This window comes from Lonchura striata, chromosome 8 (genome assembly GCF_046129695.1).
Source record: "Lonchura striata isolate bLonStr1 chromosome 8, bLonStr1.mat, whole genome shotgun sequence".
NCBI lineage: Eukaryota > Metazoa > Chordata > Aves > Passeriformes > Estrildidae > Lonchura > Lonchura striata.
The window spans coordinates 34,413,160-34,435,751 of record NC_134610.1 but is presented as its reverse complement, the minus strand read 5'-3'; the positions used below and the strand labels follow the sequence as shown (position 1 = coordinate 34,435,751).

At 41.8% G+C, this 22,592-nt stretch overlaps 1 protein-coding gene across 1 annotated transcript in view; it reads left to right on the top strand.

Annotated features, from left to right (window-relative positions):
- The window catches only part of ERBB4 (erb-b2 receptor tyrosine kinase 4), a 595,862-nt gene that overhangs the window by 415,977 nt on the left and 157,293 nt on the right, over positions 1 to 22,592 (top strand). The window contains exons 6-12 of the mRNA XM_031505345.2: positions 6,259 to 6,377; positions 10,253 to 10,394; positions 11,836 to 11,949; positions 13,755 to 13,881; positions 16,518 to 16,591; positions 17,774 to 17,864; positions 19,344 to 19,543. Of these exons, the coding sequence (XP_031361205.1) occupies positions 6,259 to 6,377; positions 10,253 to 10,394; positions 11,836 to 11,949; positions 13,755 to 13,881; positions 16,518 to 16,591; positions 17,774 to 17,864; positions 19,344 to 19,543 (867 nt within the window). The remainder of the gene's footprint in view (positions 1 to 6,258; positions 6,378 to 10,252; positions 10,395 to 11,835; positions 11,950 to 13,754; positions 13,882 to 16,517; positions 16,592 to 17,773; positions 17,865 to 19,343; positions 19,544 to 22,592) is intronic.

The window sequence follows — 22,592 nt, the reverse complement described above, 5'->3', positions numbered from 1 at the left end:
CTTGCCATGTGGCAGGATCAGCTCCCATGGTCTCAGCCTCTACAACACACTGCTCTCAGATCAGGGAACTGATGTGGTGGATTAATGGAGAATTACCAAGGAGAGAAGGGCTTATCTGCAGGGCTGTGAAGGCAGGAGCTCAGCAGGGCTGCACAGAAGGCTGGTTCCAGGACTGACAGCTCTGTCCTGCCACAGGGGCTGCCCTTGCAAATCCAAACAGTGGGGACAGGCTAAGGCACAAGCAGGAGTAAAATAATAAACTAGAAAAGCTATAACCCATCCAAGTGTCAGGGAGATACACGGATCTCACTCTTCTACTTGAGTAGCTGCTCCACATCCTCTTACCTTCAAGCCCACTCTGATGGTCAGGGACAGGAATTAGTTTTACATCACAGATTTCTTCTTTGCCTCCACGACCTCGCTGCACCTTGGACAAGCAGCAGGCTTGAAGGGAAAGGCTGGCAAAGGGTGTTTCTTCGTTGGATTTTTGCACAATATGTTTCCTTCAAACTGAGTGAAGCCAAGAGGGAGAATTTGTGTAGGGACTCAAAACATAAAAATGCAAGTGGGACTATGCTTTTGCTGCCTTCATGTATGATTTTAAAAGACACGCCTGGCTTTTGGGCTCACAAATGTTGTTAGATACAAGCTGTGCTGTGCACATTGTGTCTGCCTTGACCCCATGACCTTGGATGAGCATCTTTCCAACACTCCAATACTCCAGCAGTGCTACATCCATTTTTTAAATTTTGATTCTAGAAACAACTCAGAGCTTCATTTTGATATTTTTTTTTATTGAGGATTGAAGCAAAATATTTTAATGAGCCCCCCTCCCAAGATAAGATTTAAATTATTTTCCTGGGAAAGGATAAAAAATGAAAGATCTTAATCCGTGTCTTTCATTTCAAATTACATATGGAAAAAAACCCAAATCCCTTTGTTTTTTTCATGAATATCATCTACCTAGCTGCTTCTTATGTTGCCTTCCAGCAATGTCTTTGTTGCTAACTGTCTGAAACACCACCTGCATCTAACTCTGTTCTAATGTCTCTCTAAATGTGACAAGAAAATTCATGTATTTAAGAAGACAATCGGAAATCTAAACCAAGCTGTTCTGTTAGGAGATGGAGAAGATAAAATTCCAGGGTACTGTTTTACACAGTTAGCATTCCTTTTTATTTTTATAATTAAACTGTTAATAGTGTTAATAGGAATGAATTGAAATTGAGATTATATAACTTGTTTCAGTGTCAGGAAAGGCTAATATGAAAATGCTTTTAAAAAGACACTTTTTTGAATTTATTGGGCACACACTGAATAGAATGTAACCACTTTAAGTAAAATAATAATAACAAACGTCTTTGGAAGTCACTAATAAAATTTGAAAATCTATGGTTAAGTAGTTAAAATTTTTGCTGTTCATATCTGTTAGGATTTTCATGCAGAAATGAAAACTTTTGCTATTCAATACATTATTAAAGTGACAGATTATGCACTTTTTCCCAAAGGAATGTAACTGAAAAGACAACAATCTAAATCAGAATATAGATCCTATTAAGGGAATGCAAAAAAGGCAAATATAACCCATAAATCAAACCTGAAACACAAAACATTTAGCAAATGAAAAGTGCTCCTTGACTCTGTGTGTGTACAGGAGTGTGGTCAGAGCACAACTGTATTTACACTGTCCTTGTGCAGCTGGTGTTGCTGAGGAGGTGCCAAATTAGAGCAGCAAAAGACAAGCAGGAGCCTGGTGGGGCACACAGAAAGAGCTGAACCAGCAGCTGGGATCAATCAGGGAAACCCACATTTCTGCTTGCAGCCAGCATCATTAATTAAAACCCTTGTACTGTTCTAATAACTTTGCATGTTGGGAGCACTTTCATTGATTTCAGTTACTTCCCATTTTTTCCTTCATGGATTGATAGTGTCCTGACACAATTAAAGATGAAGGGAAAACATAAAGGAGACTGATAATTTGCACATGTACATGAAGTGGTCATTTCATCACAGCTTATTGCTATGAAATACTGGTAGAAGTTGACAGTCTCACCCAGAAATACATCTCAATGCAAAGCACATTTTTCAGGACTTTGGGGTTTGTCCTTTGGGGTCCTGGCCCTGACTCTGATAGTTGTGTATAGTTGAACCCTCCAAATTCTTGGGATCACACACAGGATCTGTAGGAATCCAGGCAGGTGGTTGTGCTGACCCTCAAAAGGTCTGCTTTGAAGCTTGGGGTCTCAGCTGGGATTAGTGAGGCTCTCTTCACAGTTGTGTTGGGTGAAGGTATGAGTACCTGAAATGCCATATAGTTTGACATTTTGGACAATATTTATAATTCACTCTTTCAGCTAGGTCTTGAGTTACAGTTATAAAAGCAATTGATTGTGCTTGGGGGGAAAAAGCTTGTTATCTTTTTAAACCAGTGCAGCTAGGTGTATTTTCTGTGGGGTTACCCCTGAGAAGGATTGCAGGAAGCTGAACTGGTGATGTTTTTTGACATCTGAGCAATCAGATTGTTTCAGGCCTTCAGACAATACACAGCATTGCCTTGTGGGAAAGGCAATTATTTTCTGGGGAAAAACCTTCCTTTTAATGAAGTGCCTTAAATATGAGTCCTTAAGATCCAGAGCCCACTAAGCTCATTAATGTCTCGGTGTGTTGGTGCCACTAAAGACACTTGACAGGTTCTCCACAGACCTGGGCCTTCAGCAGCAGCTATAATGTAAATATGGCATACAGTGAAGCATATGATATGTCCTGGCCTCTTCCTAGACCAACACGTTGGCATTGTTTGTTTTCCCTGAAAAATAAACAACTGGGGAAGAGCAGCAACAAATATTTTCTGTAATTATTAATTTTGCTTCAGGAAAACGCACAGTGTTCCCTATCCTGAGCAGTGTGGTAGAGAGCCTCCTCAAGCTGGTGTCTAACCAGAAGCAAAATATGCTTTTTGATGACATCCAGTTCAAGTATTGTGCTGAAGAGAGGACCATGTTTCTCCAGATCAGCCCTGAAGTGGATGGCCCATGCCAAGATCAACCCCAAAACCTCGGAGTTATCAGCACCATGCTCCAGCCAGCTGAGCTGCTCCTCCACCAGGAGCCAGTGGCTCTGTGGACATCATGGCCCACACCCACCAGCAGCTGGTTCTGGGGTAAATAAATCAGAGGTTGCTCACACTGATTACCCACACAGAAGGGCTTTGCACCAAAACTTCCTGGGGTTTAAGCAAAATGTCCCAGAGCTGTGGGGCAGCAGCTAGGAGTGCATTTAACACTGTGCATGGCCTCGAGGCACAGCCACAAGGCAGAGCTGGCTGTGGCCATGACAAAACACGAGGTGCCATGGGGAAGGGGAAGCAGAGCCTTTGGGTGGTGCCCCTTGGCTCCAGGATCAGCTCCCTGTGGCTCAGGAGAACACAGAGAGTTTGGGTTGTAGGGGGAATTCAGACACACACACAGAGGGTTTGGGTTGTAGGGTGAGCTGAGACACACAGAGGGTTTGGGTTGTAGGGGGAATTGAGACACACACACAGAGGGTTTGGGTTGTAGGGGGAACTGAGGCACAAACACAGAGGGTTTGGGTTGTAGAGGAAACTGAGACACACACACAGAGGGTTTGGGGTGTAGGGTGAGCTGAGGCACACACAGAGGGTTTGGGTTGTAGAGGAAACTGAGACACACACACAGAGGGTTTGGGTTGTAGGGGGAACTGAGGCACAAACACAGAGGGTTTGGGTTGTAGGGGGAATTGAGACACACACACAGAGGGTTTGGGTTGTAGGGGGAACTGAGGCACAAACACAGAGGGTTTGGGTTGTAGGGGGAATTGAGACACACACACAGAGGGTTTGGGTTGTAGGGGGAACTGAGGCACAAACACAGAGGGTTTGGGTTGTAGGGTGCACTGAAACTCAAACACAGAGGGTTTGGGTTGTAGGGGGAACTGAATGGCCTCTGTGCCCTCCAGTGGGAATTGGGGCCCTCCCTCAAGCCAGGGTAAGGCTGGGCTGTGCCTCTCTGTCAGGCAGACAGTGCAAATCCTGAGCTGCTGGAAAACAAGACATTCCCAGGCTAGGGAAGGAATTTGTTCATTTTCATGAGCCAAGACTGTCACCACAGTGTGCTGGTGGCACGTAGCCACAGGTGCCATTGTTTCACATTTGTCTTCACATTTATCAATACTGTCACTTAAATAAACAAATCTTTTTAATGTTCTTTTCAGGCAGTGTTGACAGTAAGTGCCTTCACCGAATTTCCCAAATTTCTCAAATTAGATTGCACGAGCCACAAAAGCCTTTGCTTTCTCTCTGGGGGTTTTCCTTTGGTATCAGCAAGATGAAAATGCTCTAAAAGTGCACTGTTTTATTCCGTAGATTACAAGCAATCACTTCTCTTTAGTTATTTACATTTTGATGTCCTAAATAAATACTGTATGTAGCAAGAACCTTCAGCATTACTGGCAAGTAGTGAAGGGATTTTGGATCAGAATGCACTTATAAAGGTGTTAGCTATACATTAAAATAGTAGAATCAAGCAGATAGTTGGATGGAATTTTGTTTTCTCTTGCTTCCTGAAAAGTATTTTTCATAAAGAAGTAATTAAATGCTTTTAAAAAATAGAAGTTGAAGGTTAATTGCAGAAGTGCATCATCCCAGCTTTTATCAACAGACAGCTGACAGCACGGTGGGCAGTGGTGGCTGGTATAGTTTGGATTATGCTAATTTATTTTTCCATAAAATAAAGATAAAGGTTACATCTGAGGGAGGGAGGGGAGGTGGATGGGCCACTGGGTGACCATTCTTTGCACAAGGTTAAGCCTCCAGAGGTGTGGAACAACAACCCAGCTGGTAGGTCTCATTGCTTCATTCTGTGAATGAAGGCAGGTTTCTGTAATTTAGAAATAGCAAGTGGTGTTTTCAAACATGTTCCAAGGTTGCAGTCTGCTTTGTTCCCATCTGCCAAATGGATTGCCATCGAGGGCAGCATTTGGCTGTGACATTGGTGGTCTCACTCTGAATTTCACTCATTTACTCTGTGTTGCTGTTCTTGGTGGGGAAAACTCACATGCAACTGGTGGACTCTTCTGTTATTTTCAGGGAAGCGGGGATGAGGGTGTCATATCCTCTTTAAAAAACCTAATAACTTGAAAGTAACATTCCCCATTGGTTTTCAAGGGTAAGAGGGCACACTAAAAATTGTTTCTCCACAATCCTTGAACAACATGTGTGCTCCTAAAGAGGGGATCATGCAGGTATTCTGGATACAGGTATTGTGCAGATATTCTGTATGCAGGTGCCCTGCAGATATTCTGGATAAAGGTGTTGTGCAGGCATTGTGGGTACAGGTGTCCTGCAGATGTTCAGGATACAAGTGCCTGGCAGGCATTCTGGATACAGATGTGCCAGGTGTTCTGGCTGCAGGTGTCCTGCAGGCATTCTGGATACAGATGTGCAGGCGTTCTGGATGCAGGTGTCCTGCAGGCATTCTGGATACAGTTGTGCAGGCATCTGGGATACAGATGTGCAGATGTTCTGGATGCAGGTGTGTCCTGCAGGTGTTCTGGATACAGATGTGCAGGCGTTCTTGGTACAGATATGCAGGTGTCCTGCAGGCACTCTGGATACAGATGTGCAGGTGTTCTGGGTACAGCTGTGCAGGTGTCCTGCAGGCGTTCTGGACACAGCTGTGCAGGCATTCTGGATACAGCTGTGCAGGTGTCCTGCAGGCATTCTGGATACAGATGTGCAGTTGTTCTGGGTACAGCTGTGCAGGTGTCCTGCAGGCATTCTGGACACAGCTGTGCAGGTGTCCTGCAGGCATTCTGGACACAGCTGTGCAGGCATTCTGGATACAGCTGTGCAGGTGGCCTGCAGGCGTTCTGGACACAGCTGTGCAGGTGTCCTGCAGGCGTTCTGGATACAGCTGTGCAGGTATTCTGGACACAGCTGTGCCGGTGTCCTGCAGGCTTTCTGGACACAGATGTGCAGGCACTCTGGACACAGCTGTGCAGGTGTCCTGCAGGCATTTTGGACACAGCTGTGCAGGTGTCCTGCAGGCATTCTGGACACAGATGTGCAGGCACTCTGGACACAGCTGTGCAGGTGTCCTGCAGGCGTTCTGGATCCGATCTCCAGCCCCGCTGAGGCCGTTCCCTGCCTGCCTGGGGCCTTTCCCAGGCTCTGCTGGGGGAGCAGCCAGGAGCTCCGTGCCTGGCCCCGCGTGTGACGCTGTCCCTTTCCTGCCCCTGCAGTGACCAAGACCGTGTGTGCGGAGCAGTGCGACGGACGCTGCTACGGGCCCTACGTCAGCGACTGCTGCCACCGCGAGTGCGCCGGGGGCTGCTCCGGACCCAAGGACACCGACTGCTTCGTACGTGCCCGTCTCCTTATCCTTCCTGCCACTCACCCTGCAGCTTCTTAATGCTCTCACCCATGAAATTCACTCTTTCGCCTCTTCTGATGTACCACACGCACGCTCGCAGATTCAGGATGCGTTTAGGGTTTTTCGTGTTCTATTTATCTACTTAGTATTACTCATTAACAGATCTGTGAGATTTGCAAATACAGATTGGGAGCCATTAATATGCTTATCTCTGTGATTTTTTATCTTTTTCTTTTCCAAAATTAGAGGCGATAGTGGGTTTTTAAAAGTACTTGTCGCTATATTTGAACGTGGTTTTTATTAGTGCTCTGTGTGCTTTTCATATGAAAGTCAAGAATACAATTTAGATTCTCTGTGCAAGGCATTCCCTGTTTCTGCCAGATTTAATTTATATCCAGTTTTTTTAGTGGATATGCTTCTTTGTGGAGATGGAAGGAAAGTTGTTCCCAAAACCCTCTCCCTCAAATGCAGGTTACTACATGTGTGCTTCAGATGGAAAGAAATAGATTTTTCTTTAAAGAAATAGACAATGTAAATGTCTAGGCCTTTAGAAAATCTGTCTTGTTTTCTAAGAGTTTTAGCAGCCTTAGAGCCCAAAACTGAGCCCAAAAAAATGTGTAGCTCATCACACTGGGTTAATGAGACAAGTTTTGCTAATGGTTTCAGGGGAAACAAACCTAGGTCTAAAGAAGCCTAGACCTAGAAACTGCACAGAGAGGTGAGTTTTCAAAGGCACCCACGTGTTTGAAGATACAAATACCTGTGAATTTGACTGCCAGGTGGAGTTGGGAGGAAGGTGTGGAAAATTGCATATATTTTGAAACTGTGGGCAAGTGACTCATAATGAACTGGCAAAAATGCCTCTTTCCCTGGCTGGCCCTGGCTGCTTGATAGTGATAGCTTTTGTGCTTTAAAACCACACTCTGAATGCTGTTCTTTGGCTGCTGCTGAACAACAGGATTTGCTAAAGCTGTTCTCTGTGGCTTTTCACTCAGCACCTATGGTATGGGCAATCCAACAGACACATCATATAGAAGTTCTCTGTTGGCTTTGAACTAGAGGGACAGGAAAATACCAGTCTTTCTTGTGTCATGGACAATATAAATAGGTAAAAGGAAGAGGAAAAATGCAGTCATTGTTCCCAAATGAGTGTTGAGGAGCATCCTCGCAGCTGATGTGTTGACGTAACCATTTTCAAAGGTTAAGGGCCTTTACTAAATAAAACTTTACAAAAAGGAAGGCCTTGTAAAATAATGGCTCAGGCCTATTACCTTTAGCTAAGTAGAAAAGGACTGTGGGAAAGAGACTCAGCTGAATTAGGGGTAGAAAAACAAGTTCTATAATTACCTGTTCCCATTGTGATGTATGGTGGTTGGTTGGATTTGTTATGATTTAAAACTATGTAACTGATAAAGGTCTAACTGCTTAAAAAGGCCTGGTTTTTGCAATAAGCTCTCCTTTGCACCTGCCTGGGGACTCTGCATCCCTTTGGACCCTCACCCACAAAGGACAAATTTTTGGCAGCACAATTTGGTGCTGCTTCAGCCTTAAAGTTACACTTTCTGAATTGTGGCAGCTGTGGAAATACACGTGCTAAAAATCAACTGGTATGTTTTTTCTGGTACAGCAGAGAGGCATCCAGGGTTTATTCTCATTCCCTTCTGGCCCCAGAGCAATGTAAAAGAAATTCAGCAGGGGTCTGGCAATTTTCAGGCCTAGTCATTACTTGCTTAGACACAGTGGGTGAAAAGTGTAACCCTTTAGGCTGTAGACAACTGTGCTTAGCTTTCAGCTGAGACACATAACTTTGCTTTTTCCCTGTGCGTTTCCTGTGCTTTTATTCACAAATTAGCAGCATTTAGCACAAAGTGCTAGAAATTTGCATATATTATCAAAGCAATTACAAATGTATATAAAACATTTCAGTCATAAATTAAAAGTTTCCAGATCTTCTAGATGAATTTTTCCTGAGAATTGCCTTGTCTCCAAGGAGTATTGGTGTGCTTTGCTTTATGCATTTGCTAAACTGTTATCAGAGAATTGTCATGTACATGATGGAGTACCTTTGAAGTCAACATGTAAGAAATGGGTTGAGGAAACAAACTAAATTAGTATTTATTAATAAGCAAAAGTACAGATTATGAAGCATTACAAATCCTTTAGAGCATTATGGGATCTTGCAGCAGCATCCTGTTCTAAATACGGTTTTAATATCTGTAGATAAAATTCATCCATCCTCCTCCATCTGCTGCCGTGCACTCATTTGCATATTCAGTTCCAAAAGCAAGACAGTAATCATCATCTGACATAAATGCCAGCAAACACGCTCAAGCAAAGTTTTACTGATGCTTTTATCTTGGATTCAAAATGGGTCTAGAACCTGAAATGCATAGGAGGGCCTGGCTGACTCCCTAGTGGAACCAGAAAAGTTACACAACCCTTTTCCTCGAGTGGACTTGCAATCCAGTTCTGAGTAAAGTATTTATCTCTGTAAGGGAGAAAAAGAAAAAAATCTGTTTCTATGAAAGAAACTGTCAGGTTTTATAATAGACATTTTACAGGACCAGGCAAGGCAGGATCAGCAGTTTTGCTCAGCACATGCTCCATCTAGGACAGTGCTTTTATCACAGATCTCCCTGCTTTTTCCTTTCAGCAGCAGATTTTGTCCTTGGATAGATTATTAGCCTCTCCTTTCCAAAATCTTCTGGTATGACAGGTCCCAAGGTCCTGCTGGTCCTGCTCCAAATGGAGATGAAGACTGCTAGTAAAATCAGAAGAGGGAAATCTTTTCCTCTTTTCTCTCAGTCCCAGCCCAGCCCAGGAGGCAAGGGGACAGGACATGTATTTTATTGTTATACATGTTGACTCTTTCAAGATGCAGCACCGTATGTGTTTTAACAAAGAAAAATGGAAAAAGACCAGAAGGATTCACTCCTAGACTAACACTTGTAAAGCAGCCTGGATTACAGGTTAGTGAGGAGGCAATACCCAGTAACAGTGGCTGCTTAAACTGCTAGAGGGATCCAAGCCAGGCTACAGCTTTCATATTCATACAGATTTTTCATTCATGGTATGCTCTGTGAAAATTACTCCAACAGTTTTCTTATGATCTGTAGTTAAAACCACGGACATGATGTATGCTGATAAGGAATGTCAAAAATCGGTGGGGCTTTCTACTCCTAATTACCAACCTTGCATGGTCAATTGTTTTCCCTGCATCCCATTACTTTTGTTATCCTGTCCTCTGTCAGCTGTGCAAGGCAGAGCCTGAATGCTAAGTGGGACAAAGTCCTGTTTTCCTCCCTCAGCATGGGAAGCAACTGACCTTGTTAAACTGCCACTGAGGGAAATGGCCCCCTCCTGTGCTAGCTTAAAATAAATTCTTATCCCTCTTGCCTCCTAATTGGGAATTGCAGTTTTCAGCTGGATGATGTACTTATGCTGTAAGAAATACAAAGGGTTGGACCTCTGAAAAAGTCATTAGCATTTGCTTAGACGGTGATAAATAGCTGCTCACTCTTGGCAGTTTTAGAATGCCCTATCAAGTTGAGAATTGGTTGATTGTGAGTAGTTATGAAACAAATTACTGCGTTTGTTTTGGTTTTGTAGGAAGTGTTGTAACAGGCAACTGTTGCTAATTAAAGGGGCTCACCAAAATGCCTAATTTAAAAAGTCACCTATTTGCCAAGATCCTAGCAAAAATCCAAGTAGCCAAAACGAATGTTAGAGAGCTCTGTACCACAGTCCTCACTGCCACAGCAAATCTGAGCAATCAAGGCCATCTTTTGCACCAAAAAACCCACAAAACCCTAAAGCAGCTGTACGATTAAATTCCATATTATTTTTGCTCCCTTGTTTTGCAGGCCTGCATGAATTTCAATGACAGTGGTGCCTGTGTCACACAGTGCCCCCAGACCTTTGTGTACAACCCCACCACCTTCCAGCTGGAGCACAATCACAACGCCAAGTACACCTACGGGGCTTTCTGCGTCAAGAAGTGCCCGCGTGAGTGCTCTGCTGCCTGTCCTGCTATCTGCCTCCTCCTGCAGCCATGGGGGGCTGCACTGCATCCCAGCAGCCTTAAAAACATTGGGAGAATGAGAGTGCAGAGCACAATCACTCACATGTGCTTGCAGCCTGTAATAACTCAGGTGATGGCCAACGGCAGCGACATTCTGTGCTGCTGGCGGTTCCCAAGGATCCTATTGTGATTTTCCTAAAGAAAGGTGGTTTCTGGTTTCATGGTCAACTGCTTGTTGCATTCATGCTTTAGATCAGTATTTGTAAATTCCAAAATTGTGGAAATAAGTAGTTAAAATAGCGGGGTTGCAGAAGGGTATGAATTTTTGTTTCGGAAAAATAACAGTCCATCGCCCACACCTGGAACCAAATGCTTTCATGGTGTTGATGTCCCCAACTTGGAGTAATGATGATATGACAAAAAGTTACCCTAAGAAGTTCTGTCCCAATGAGGAATAAACTTGTAATACTGACAGGAATGCAGTCTTAAAACTCCAGAGTAAAATTAGAGGGGAAGAGGGAGTTAAAAAAAGAAGAATCCCGTGCATGTAAAACCCACATGCTTCTGAGATACCAGCCAGATGATGACAAGAAACTGAAAAAATTATAGTGTCATCACTTGCACAGTCTTTGAATCTGCTGGTTTAATTGGAAAGAATAATAAAGGAGATAGTGTTCTTGCTCTCCCTTTCATTCCATGAAGGTTTGCAGTTGTGCATTAATTACTTTATCCATAAATTACATGTAAGAAGGATGGGTGATCTATATTAAATGGAGCCATAATTCAACCCAACCCAAAATCCCAATTTTGAATCTCTGTGGAGGACTGACAGCAGCCAGGGGCTGTGACTCCCAGGGCATAGTTCTGCCTGTAATAGTGGTGGATTTGTTGAAGCAACATTGGTTTGTTAAGAACCTCCTATCATGCACTACAAGAGATATAATTATTTGCCCAAATGCTTCATTGAACACTTACCATTTTTTTCCCCTTTCTTATCAGTATTAAGCATTTAGTTAAGTAGGGACAGTCTATATTACCTTTGGCTGTTGTTTTACAGGATAAAAAATTGAAATAATTGTCATTGTCCTGTTCACTGTTTTATCCCAGATGTATATTGTATGCATTAAAAAGACAGGACAGACCATCTTGGTTTATTTCTGTCCAATTAATCTAACTTTTTTTATCCCCCCTGCAAGTAATAATAAAGCCAAAAGGGGGAGAAAGAGGGATCAGGCCTGACAACTCGTGGATTTTTATGAGTCACTGATAATGTGCCTGTTTTGCTTATACACTTCTGAAAACACAGAACTTTGAACATTAATGTCACTGGGAAAGTGCTAAGGTAACAATAGGTATTGACACAGAGTTCAAAAACACGTTCCAACTTTTATTCACTTGCTGCCAACATCTCCTTTTTCTTTTCAGACAACTTTGTGGTAGATTCCAGCTCTTGTGTCCGGGCATGTCCGAGCTCCAAGATGGAGGTTGAAGAAAATGGAATTAAGATGTGCAAGCCCTGCACTGACATTTGTCCTAAAGGTAGGCAGTGGTTCAGTATAAATCTGCTTGAAAGTAGTCTACACGGGGTTTTATTTTGGCATGAATTGCCCTACATGAGTGTGCTGTAGAATACGAATAGCCTTTGAATACCCACAAAATTTTGAGCTATGTAGGTTGTATGTCAAGCACATACAATAGAGTGAAAATTTGTTAAGTTGTAATGGTAATATAATCAAACCAATTACTTTCTATTAGATACAAATGAAGGGGATCTCTTGTTGGTTTTAGAGAAATCTGAAAGATTTCTTTGTTGTGTTATTTTAATGGCAAGTATTTCCTGGAGGCATTTTAGCATTGTCCTTTTGTCATTCCAAAGGGGGCCATAAAAAAATCTCTGACTTCAATGTCTGGGATATCTCACATTTGTCAATACAACATCAGTTTCCATTTCCTTGCTCTGTCTCTGCTTTCCCAGAATCTTCTACCTCCTTTCTCAGTGTCTCAAACACAGACCAGTGATGGTTCTGTTGAGAAGACTGAAATCTGTAGGTTACTTTGCTGTTCTAGACTCCAGCAAGGAGACTTTCTGCTCCCTCCTTGAAGCTCTGTGGTGCAAAGCATCATAGGTTTTCCTACATGGGCCTATGCCACTTCTCAGTCCTAATGGAAGCCACATTTGGCTTAATTGTGATAAATAATTTTTGTTGTTGTTGAATAGATAGTTTTATACACAGGTATGGAGTTCCTCAATTTCTCAGGAGGAAAGCTATCACATGTTTGTAAAAGCTTCTGCTGGTAGTTGTTGTTAGAGGAGCCCAGTCAGACAGAATGCATTATATGGTTGAAGTCATGAGGGATTTGTTCCTGGATGCATCCTGTGTCCCAGAAAATGCAGCTAAATTACACAGACAGACTACACAGAGATGTTTCCTCACTGGTTGCCTGTTTCTCCAGGTACCAAACCTGCGGATTGAGCTGATAAATAAAAAGTTACTTATACAAGCTTTTAAAGGGTCTTATGGCATGGATCCATGTCCACAAATCTACCAGAGAAGGGGACCTCTCTGGTGCCTTGTATAGGCTGGCCTAGAACAGAGACTAGACAGAAATAAAGAATAAAGTGGGGATTTATTAAAAGGCCTCAATGGATCCACCTAGGGCAGCACAAGAGCCCAGCCAGGGCTACACCCAAGATGAACCAAAATGGTCACAAAATGGATGACCAGTCACGGGGTCTCTCACTTTTATAAATTCTGCTCCATTTGCATATTGGAGTTAATTGTTCAATTACAGCTTTAGCTTATGAAGTCCCATTCTGCTTGTTTTTGTCCAGTTCATGTTCTTTATGCTCTTGGGCCTGAGATTTGGATTGGTTGTCCTTGGTCCCCAGCTAGAGAAGGAATTGTTTTGTCTCCCTACTCTGTGAGGAGAGCTTACCAACCCCTAAAATGTCAGAACTACACACTAAAGCATCACAGAATCTGAAAAATATAAAAGCTATGTTAGCTTTATATTTTAAAATATAGCAATGTTAGGGCCCCTCAGTTTCTGTAGTGTATGCTGCACCAAGAAATGGCAGGACTGGGCTGAGTGGGATTTTATGTGGTTGATACTCACCCTTATATGCCATGTGAAATACCTTCACCTGTGTGCCAGGGTGCTGTGGCAGGTGCTGTAGCTCATATTTGGTTTAAATTGGGATGTGCTGCTTTGGGAATATGGGTCCAGGATGCTGCTTGAACACCTCTCTGCTGAATGAGATGAAGACTCGTGTCTGTAGGGCCAACGTCTTCTGATTCAGGAATTGTTTTCCAGTTCTTTACACAAGCTCCTTGTTTTGGCAGCATGTGATGGCATTGGGACAGGCAGCTTGGTGTCGGCTCAGACAGTGGATTCCAGCAACATTGACAAGTTTGTAAACTGTACCAAGATCAATGGCAACCTTATCTTCCTTGTCACTGGGATTCATGGGTAAGTGACAAAATATTATGGTGTGGTGCCAGCTGAAACCAGTTGCATCCACCTCTTAATCATGGCTGCAGGCTTCTTTTATGCAATACCAGATCCAGAATAAATTAGTTTTCTGCCTTTCATTGTGAAGAAAACTATTGCCTTGATTCTTAAGATTCAACCTCTAGGAAAAGAAAAGGTGGATTAATTGTTTGCACTAAAAAGAGAAAAGACAACCATGATTCTCTGGTTGCTTTATGAGGTCCTCAATACTGGCTTATAATAAAGGCTGATCAGAGAATAGAAGGGAGAAAAGGAAGTTGCCTTCCATGAGTTTGTTTAAATTTTGTATGGCTGGAAGAACAATATGCAGATTATAATATGCAATAATAATATGCAGAGAGGCAGCCTCTCTTAGCATAGCTTGTCACAGTCTGGGTGGCTGCCAGTACACACACATGCACAAAAGTTGCCCTCCTGTCAATCAGTTTTGAAGAATCTATTCAAGTTTCGGTTGCAGAGGCACACAGAATTCACTGGTGTAAAAATCCAGTATTTTGGTTTAAATTTTACTCATTGTAATAGGTCCTGAAAAACCTCAGAGTATCACATGGCACTGCTCTGGCCAAATGACCACTAAAGAGGCTGGATGGAAACCTGTTAAATCTCACAGGACAGGAAAAAATAAAGTAAATGCACGACAAGGAACTAGGGCCCATGTGCAAACTTGTGTGGATTAATCCAGTGCATTACATGAAATTTAACTTTGAGTAGGAGAACTGCTTTTGCAGGAAAAATTGTATTAGCTCATTTAATAATCTGTCTACATTAAAAGAACCAAGCCCAACCTTGAATAAAATTGTACTTGTCTGAAAAATAGCTAAATTTGGACTATAAACAGAAAGTAAAATATTCTATATTACAGAAGAGTAGGACATGTAATGTTGAAACTGTGTAGCACTTTGTGCCTCATTCTTGATGAAGCAAACTCACTTCAGCAAGCCTGAAATATCAGGGCGCTGAGTTCTGCAACACAAAATTTTTCTACAGCATGGATTACATTAGTAGAGGTTAAAAGAAGAGAAGATTTGAGATTGAAAGAAAATAGCTAGACTTCTGGAACAGCTTTTTTAGTTAAAATTTCAATTACATTTTGTAAATCAGCAATATGAAAGGGAAATATAAAAAATTACACTGACTACACAAGTAGTTTGTTATATAAATGGACAGTACAGAGAAACAACAATCTTACTTATTTCCTCTCCAAGTTTTACTTCACTTCTGTCATAAATTCATGTATTCACAGTGAACTGCAAATTTTAGAGTATGAATTTTTAGTGTTTTAGGGACTTAAAGTCTTGTTCTCTGGGGACTTGGAAGATTTTTGGTAGTGGCAGAAAATAATTTTCATGAAAGATGCACGATTTGTTGTTCCCATTGGAAACTGTGGTGCTGAAATTGAGCCTGTCCTATTTTTTGATCCTGTGGTTCTGTAGCCTAGTTCTTTTCTGAACACATGAACTTCCAGTCTTTGTGAATTTGTTATAATTTATGTAAATATACATAGAATTATGAATGTTTTATGCATATCTATTTAAAGTCATTAAGATATATATACTATTCTATAGTTTTATATGTTGATAAAACAGCAGGTGTTTTGCTCTTTAAGGGGTTTATATCTGCATCTTTAAAGCTATTTTATCTTCAAAATTTAGAGGTGAAATTCAGCTGCTTCATGTTTATTGCAGGCAAGGGTTTTTCCTTTTTTTGATGGTAATGCAATTTGAAAGCAAAGTGCTGTGTTTGTGTTAGGTAGTCAACACTTGTTATTTAGTTTTCTGAGAGCTCCACATTGTTAAAATGTGTTTGATGCCTCTGTGGCCCACTGGGCTTTTTTGTTAACGTTCTAGAACTCCTTTTGTTGCTGCTCAGGGTGGTTAGAGGTGACCCCATCAGTGTGTCACCTCACAGGTTTGTCAAAGCACACAAGAAATACCATAACATACCATTGCAGAGGAATTTGCAGGTTTGCTTTAAACTTATGGTTGACTTTTTAAATAGGGGAGGAAAGTAACATATTTACTAAATGGTGGCACTCTCAAAATTGAGGTCAGCTTCATCTTTTTATACTATGGCATATCTAAGTTTAAAATTTTAATTTTTGGAGGTTATTTCATTTCACATTGACAAACTAGCTTGACAAGGATCCATACTTTTAGAGGTTCCTTATTCCACACCTTCTAAAAAGTGTGCCCTTTAAATGCCATGTGTCAGGAACTGTGGGCATGTTTTTAACTTAATTTTGCTTATAGCTTGTCACTCCTTTTAGGAGCAGATTTGTTATTCCTGGTATATATTCCTGGGAAAAAACACTGAAAATTCATCTTTCCTTTTGGAAGGGGACTCACGGTTGTTTAGAATCCCTTAATTTTCCATAGCTTTTGCTAAAACATGAATGGATTGAGCCTTTATGTTCCTTCAAGTTGAGGTGGGAGAATTTTGACACCTATCTGCAGGAACAACAGGCTGCAGCTTGGTGCATATCCTCATAAGAGCAAAGTTTGGAGCACCTTAATGCTGTTTCCTGCATGGAATGGCTTTGAGAACCTGATCTTTTCTTATTTAGAGTGTCACACTGTGTGATTTTAATCTTTCAGAGACCCGTATCACACGATCGCTGCCATCAATCCAGAGAAATTAAATATCTTCCAAACAGTGAGAGAGATAACAGGTAACACACTTCTGATCTCCTATAGCCTGTATTAATTAATGAATTCATTCTCACTCTGCACTTACAGTTGTCATGTGTTGGGTTTTCTGAAGAACACAAGGTACTTTGTTTCATTAAGCTCATCATGCTGTCATTTTTATGAAAGCTTAATACAGAAAACTTCATTATCAGTTGATTTTCACAACTGTGTTGTCCTTTGAACGCAGGATACCCATTATGGCAGATGCTAAGTGGACAAAGGATCTTGGTCCCGTGTTAGCAAAGTAGGACAATTGTTGCAAGGGAAACGTGAGGAAAATGGTGCTGAAATGTAGGAAACCATTTCCTTCACCTGAAAGCATTTGAAAGTTCTAATCTGCTTTTACAGTTCATTCCCTTGGTGTAACAGAAGATGCTGCTGCAAGTTAGCTTTTGTAATTTAAAGACAGATGTATAATGTGGTGGTGAGTGGTGTGTCCTATTTTTTGTGACTTTTCAATGGGGTCATAGAACTGGGTACTCAGTACTTTGTTTTCTTGTTTCACCATGTGGGGGATAAGGAGGGAGTTACTACAGCTCTGAATTCTCATTTGGTTTCTTGATTATGTAGAGGTAGGGAAATGCAAAAGAATTGTTCTGTTTCATGCACAGAAAACCCCACCAAAATATCAAAACAAGCGCCACAGATTGTTTGTAGCTGTATAGGCTCAGCATGCTTGACCTCTGAAAAATTGTGAATTTCAGCAAACCAATGGGATTAAAAATGAAAGTAAACTCTTAATCTCTTCCTAATGAATATCAAAGATAATCTGGCACCTGGGTGAATGTTATTTGTTATTCCCAAATACAGTAATTGACAGTCTCAGCCCTGCGGCTGAAGTGGAATTACCCCTGTTTGTAATTATGTGTACTGCATTTCAGCCCAGTGTTGGGGCAGAGTCCTGGGGAATTGCCCTCTCTGGAGGTTTGGGCAGCACAGAACAACTTGAGCAGAGAGTGAACAGCCCTCACCCTGGAAATCAGGACAAGTTTTCCTTCTCTTTTTTGGTGGAGATGGTGGTGAGCAGCCTGAGGGTCTGCAACTTTCCTTATTTATTGCTTTTCCTCAAACTGGCACTGTCTTTCCTTTATAGGCTAAGCCTGTCCTAGCTCACACATGGCTGAAATAATTTGTGTTCATGTGTTTGCCTTTTTTTTCCTCAGGGTATTTGAACATACAGTCATGGCCTGAGAATATGACAGACTTCAGGGTGTTTTCTAACTTGGTTACCATCGGTGGGAGAGCTCTCTATAGGTAAGGTACTTTACTGCTCTGTTGGTGGAATAATTTTTTATTAGTGTTCTGTGGTTGTTCACTAGCAGAGAATGCAGCATCCTTTGGGAAGGACATAGTAAATATTTTTTTCCTCCATTACCAAGGTGTTCATTATATCAGTATCTTTGCTAATCAGTTGTTTATAATGGATAATACCTTCTCAACATAATTATTTTAAAAAACTAGTCTTGGTTCATGGCTGTAGCTATTTTATCATTGACTGGAACTTAACATTTATGGTTTAAAATGCCTTGTGAAGAAACATAGTTTAAAAGGAATGAATAATAGAACTAAGCCTCATTATTAGGAGTTTATATGGTTGTGATTAGGCATGCAGGCTCATGTGCCCAAACAACAAAGTGGTTTTAAGAACAGGTAAAAGGTGGAAGAACACTGAAATCACTGAGGCACCTTGCAGGTGATGTGTTTGTGAGCCCTGTAGTGCTGTTTTTGCCAGACATGTTTCATATTTCTGTGTGGAAACTCGGATGGAGAAATTGGTTTGATGAGAAGAAAGCACGGTGAGAAATGCTGGGGGAAGCACAGGGAGGTACCTGAGCAATTATACAGCACCCCCTGGATTCCCACTTTGGAGATGGAGTAAATCAGGCACGGGATTCTGCTGGCATCTTAAACAGCAGCCTGAGCAGAATGTGAAAGCAGTGAAACCTTGAGGTTGAATTACAGCCCTAAACTCTGTTCCAAGGCAGCATTTTTTATTTGGAACAGCTGGAAAACAATTATCATCATTAAAATACAATAACTTAAAGGATGCCCAGAAACTGATATTGTCTTCACTAATCTTCAGGCATAAAATATGTGCAGTCATTTTCGTGTTGTGCAGACAATCATTTACTGTTCCTTTGATGAAGAAAGGTGATAACCACATCTTACAACCAAAGAAAAATGAAATGTAGAAAGTGGGCTGGGAAAAAAATCCATGAAAATAACAATTTCTTCCTGTAATACTTAAAATAACATTCACTTGATGCCTGACAGAAGATGTTTTAATACATTCTCCTTAGCATATAAACTACCATAGTATTAATAATATCATTATTATAATAAAGTATCATAGTATTAATGCTGTTGAAAGAAAAATCTGAATTTTATTCAGTTTTCCTAACAGCACATTATCTTAAAAAAAACTGTTAATGGATGAAATGAAACTGGTTGAGGAGTTCTGCTGACTTACTTGGCCTAGTGCTATGAGCATCACAGCTTCTGGTATCTCACTACTGACAGAACTCATCATTTCCTAGCCAGTAGAACTGGATTTTGACTCACAAAATATTTGTGTTATCACAAAATGAAAGTTTTCTGATCAATTCTCAGTTTTTCTAGAAAGATCATCTTGACACTTGGAACTAATTCCAGTTGGCAACTCCCTGGCAGATATAATAAGTTGTTCCTTCTGAAGCTAATTGCTATTCTCTCTCACTTTTGTCCTCATCCCAGTGGCCTTTCCTTGCTCATCCTAAAGCAACAAGGCATCACCTCCCTGCAGTTCCAGTCCTTGAAGCAGATCAGTGCTGGCAACATCTACATCACAGACAACAGCAATTTGTGCTACTACCACACTGTCAACTGGAGCAGCCTGTTCAGCACCCCCAGCCAAAAGACAGTGATCCACAGGAACAAAAGGGCAGAGAACTGCAGTAAGTACCTGCTGCGCACTGCCACCAGCTCACCTGGGGGCTCACTTACAGCATCCAGGGATTTGGTCCAGTCTGAGCAGGAAAATGAATTTTTTAAAAATTTTTCTTGGACAAAGGAAAGGGAGCAGAGAGAGAGCTGCTGCAATGATGGGAATTTTCCAGCTTCACAAATATGAAATCCAAAGGCTGTCAGTGGAGTGTTCATGACTTTACAGCCCTTTCCTTATGGAGTGGGATTAGCATCTGCTGCTTCCCCCACCCTAAGTGGCCCTATCTTAATCCAGAATGGTGCTTTTGGGACTGTTTTAGGTCACCAAGTTCTCCCTTTTCATATTTGACTTATCTGATAAAAAATACTACTTCAAGAAAGCTTACATGCCAGTACCTAGGCTGAGCTCATAGTACTGAAAAACCAAATAAAGCTCTGTAGCAGATAAAATAACTTGTTTATATAGAAATCAGACAGCAAATTGCATCAATACAGACATGTTGTAACAGCAATGCAGTTCATTTTAAGCATCTGTTAGACTGCTTGCAGGAGAGGAGATTCATTAAATTGCTGTATGTTTAAGTGATATTGCTGATTTTTGTACTCTGACCAGCCAAAAATGTTTGCTTTGGGTTTTTTCAAGCCATGGTCCTATTTTTGAGTTGCAATTTAGTAGTTTCTTTCTGTTGGTTTGAGGACTTTTTTGTTTGCTATTTTTGAGGGATTTTATTTCTTTTTTTTTCCTTGTCCCTCCCTTTGAAGTGCTGTTCTGCTCTGTCTTGAGACAGTGAATGGCTGTGCTCATCACTGTAGTGCAAGTGTACATTCAGTGTTAGTGAAATACAGCTGGAGCTTTGTCTCTGCTGCTCAGTGACTTTTCTAATCTCTCCAACATGGAAAAGCCATAAGAAGTACAAAGTCTTGTTTGGTCGATCTTCACATGGTTTTGGTTGTGTGGCATTTTGGTTATTATTATTTTTAATTTTATTAGGCTATTTCTTTACATGCAAGTTAAAAAAGTGAAGTTTAAGAAAATGCTGTTACTGTGCCTAAACATGTAGGATTTTTCTTCTGCCCCTACATAGAAAGCCAGCTACAAAAATGGAGTATTTATTGGAAAATAGAGGTTCTGCCAAGAAGAAGGTCACATCTGCCCAGGGATGGAGCAGTGCTTTTTGCTTTCCCCTGCAGTGTAACAGGATCATGTGGTGAGGAACCACCTAGTTCTGCACTAGTGCTCTAGTAACAACTGTGTCTTGTATGGCAGGAAGAAAGAATTAGCCCTTCTGAGATCTCCCATATGGAATTTCTGGGCTGACAGAACAGAAAAAGGAAGAAGCTCAAGGTTTTGTTGATCATGAAAGAGTCACTAAGGTTATATTCCCAGATCTGAGTAGGTCCCATCTTTCCAGGAGATACATGATCTTGTGAACCTTCTGGAGAGCACAGGTTTCCTCCCTGCCAGATGAAAAACTGCTTACTGTGGGAGAAAAATCATGCTCTGATGTTTTCTTACACCAGATTGACTCTAGCTGTCTGATTATCATGCAGTATTTAATGAAAGAACAATCAACTACCTTCATTCCCAGACATACAAAAGGAAATGAAGCAGTTATAAGGTGGAGCCCAGGCCTCATGTCTCACATAGTAATGATTCCTATTTGCTTCAAGCTTTCTGTAACTTCTCTCCTCTGTAACATGTTAGGAGACAGTGGGAAATCACTCAGGTGAATTTTGTAAGGTGCTTTTTCCCTTCATGGAGTAGTTTCCTATTTGTTTTTGAGAGCTTTGGGACACAGCTGAACACAGCAGTTTGCAGCATCATCTTGCATTAGTTGTCAGGGTTCCTTTGTCAAATACCTCTTTGCCCTTTCCTGGGATCACTCAGTTTGAATCCCTTTGAAGCTGCCACAGCTACTGAAACATGAGATTCCAGAGCAAATGGAAACTGGGATGTGCTGTCACATCATCTCTCACATGGAATGTCTTGTCACTACATTTGCACACAAAGAGAAAATGTAAACTTCATTTCACCTCTAGCTTGGTGAGGATTTGTTATAATAGACACTTATCATTTTTTCCAGGAAGAAAAATACTCCTAAAGACGTTTTAGGAGATTTAACGCTGTGGGAATCTTAAAGAGGAAAACAAATCTCATTCATTTATTTTTTAAGCAGTCACAATATAAACTCCAGTACTAAGGGGCTGGTTTTAAAAATGGACTCTGACCTGTGTTCATTAAATGGACAGTGTATAATGAACATAAGCCAGGGGTTAAGTGGCTCCAACTGGGAGGCAGCACAGGAGCAGTGGCTTTTTCTCTCCAGCTGGGAGTCAGTGCAATCCCAACAGGAGCAGTGGATTCTTCTCTCCAGTTGGAGGCCAATGCAATCCCAACAGGAGCAGTGGTTCCCTCTCTCCAGTTGGGAGGCAGTGCAATCCCAACAGCAGCAGTGGTCTCCTCTCTTGGCACATCTGTGTGAGTGGATTGATTAATGTTTTGTGCCCTTTTGAGAGCCAGCATTAGCTGAGAAGAGCTTTGCTGCTGCTTCAGCTCTGCCTGTTGGCCAGCACCTCTCTGGGGTTTAATGGGTTTCTGCTCTCACTAAACTCTGCAGGATCACTTGGGGCAAGGCAGCCCTGGCCCATGGAGATAGATGCAATTCTCCAACACCCTCTGGAGCATCTGAGAGGATTGAGCCTTCCATTAGTGAATGTGCAGGTGACCCTGAGCTAGAGGGTGTGTCCATCTGCTGGAGGGCAGGAGGGCTCTGCAGGGAGACCTGGAATGGTTGGAGGGATGGGCAGAGTCCAATGGGATGAAATTTAATCAGTCCAAGTGCCCAGTCCTGCATTTTGGCCACAATAACCCCTGCACTGCTGTAGGCTGGGGATGGTGTGGCTGGACAGTGCCAGGCAGGAAGGGACCTGGGACACTGATGGACAGCAGCTGGACATGAGCCAGCAGTGTGCCCTGGTGGCCAAAAGCCAATGGCTCCTGGCCTGGGTCAGGAATGGTGTGGCCAGCAGGAGCAGGGAGCTCGTTCTGCCCCTGTGCTG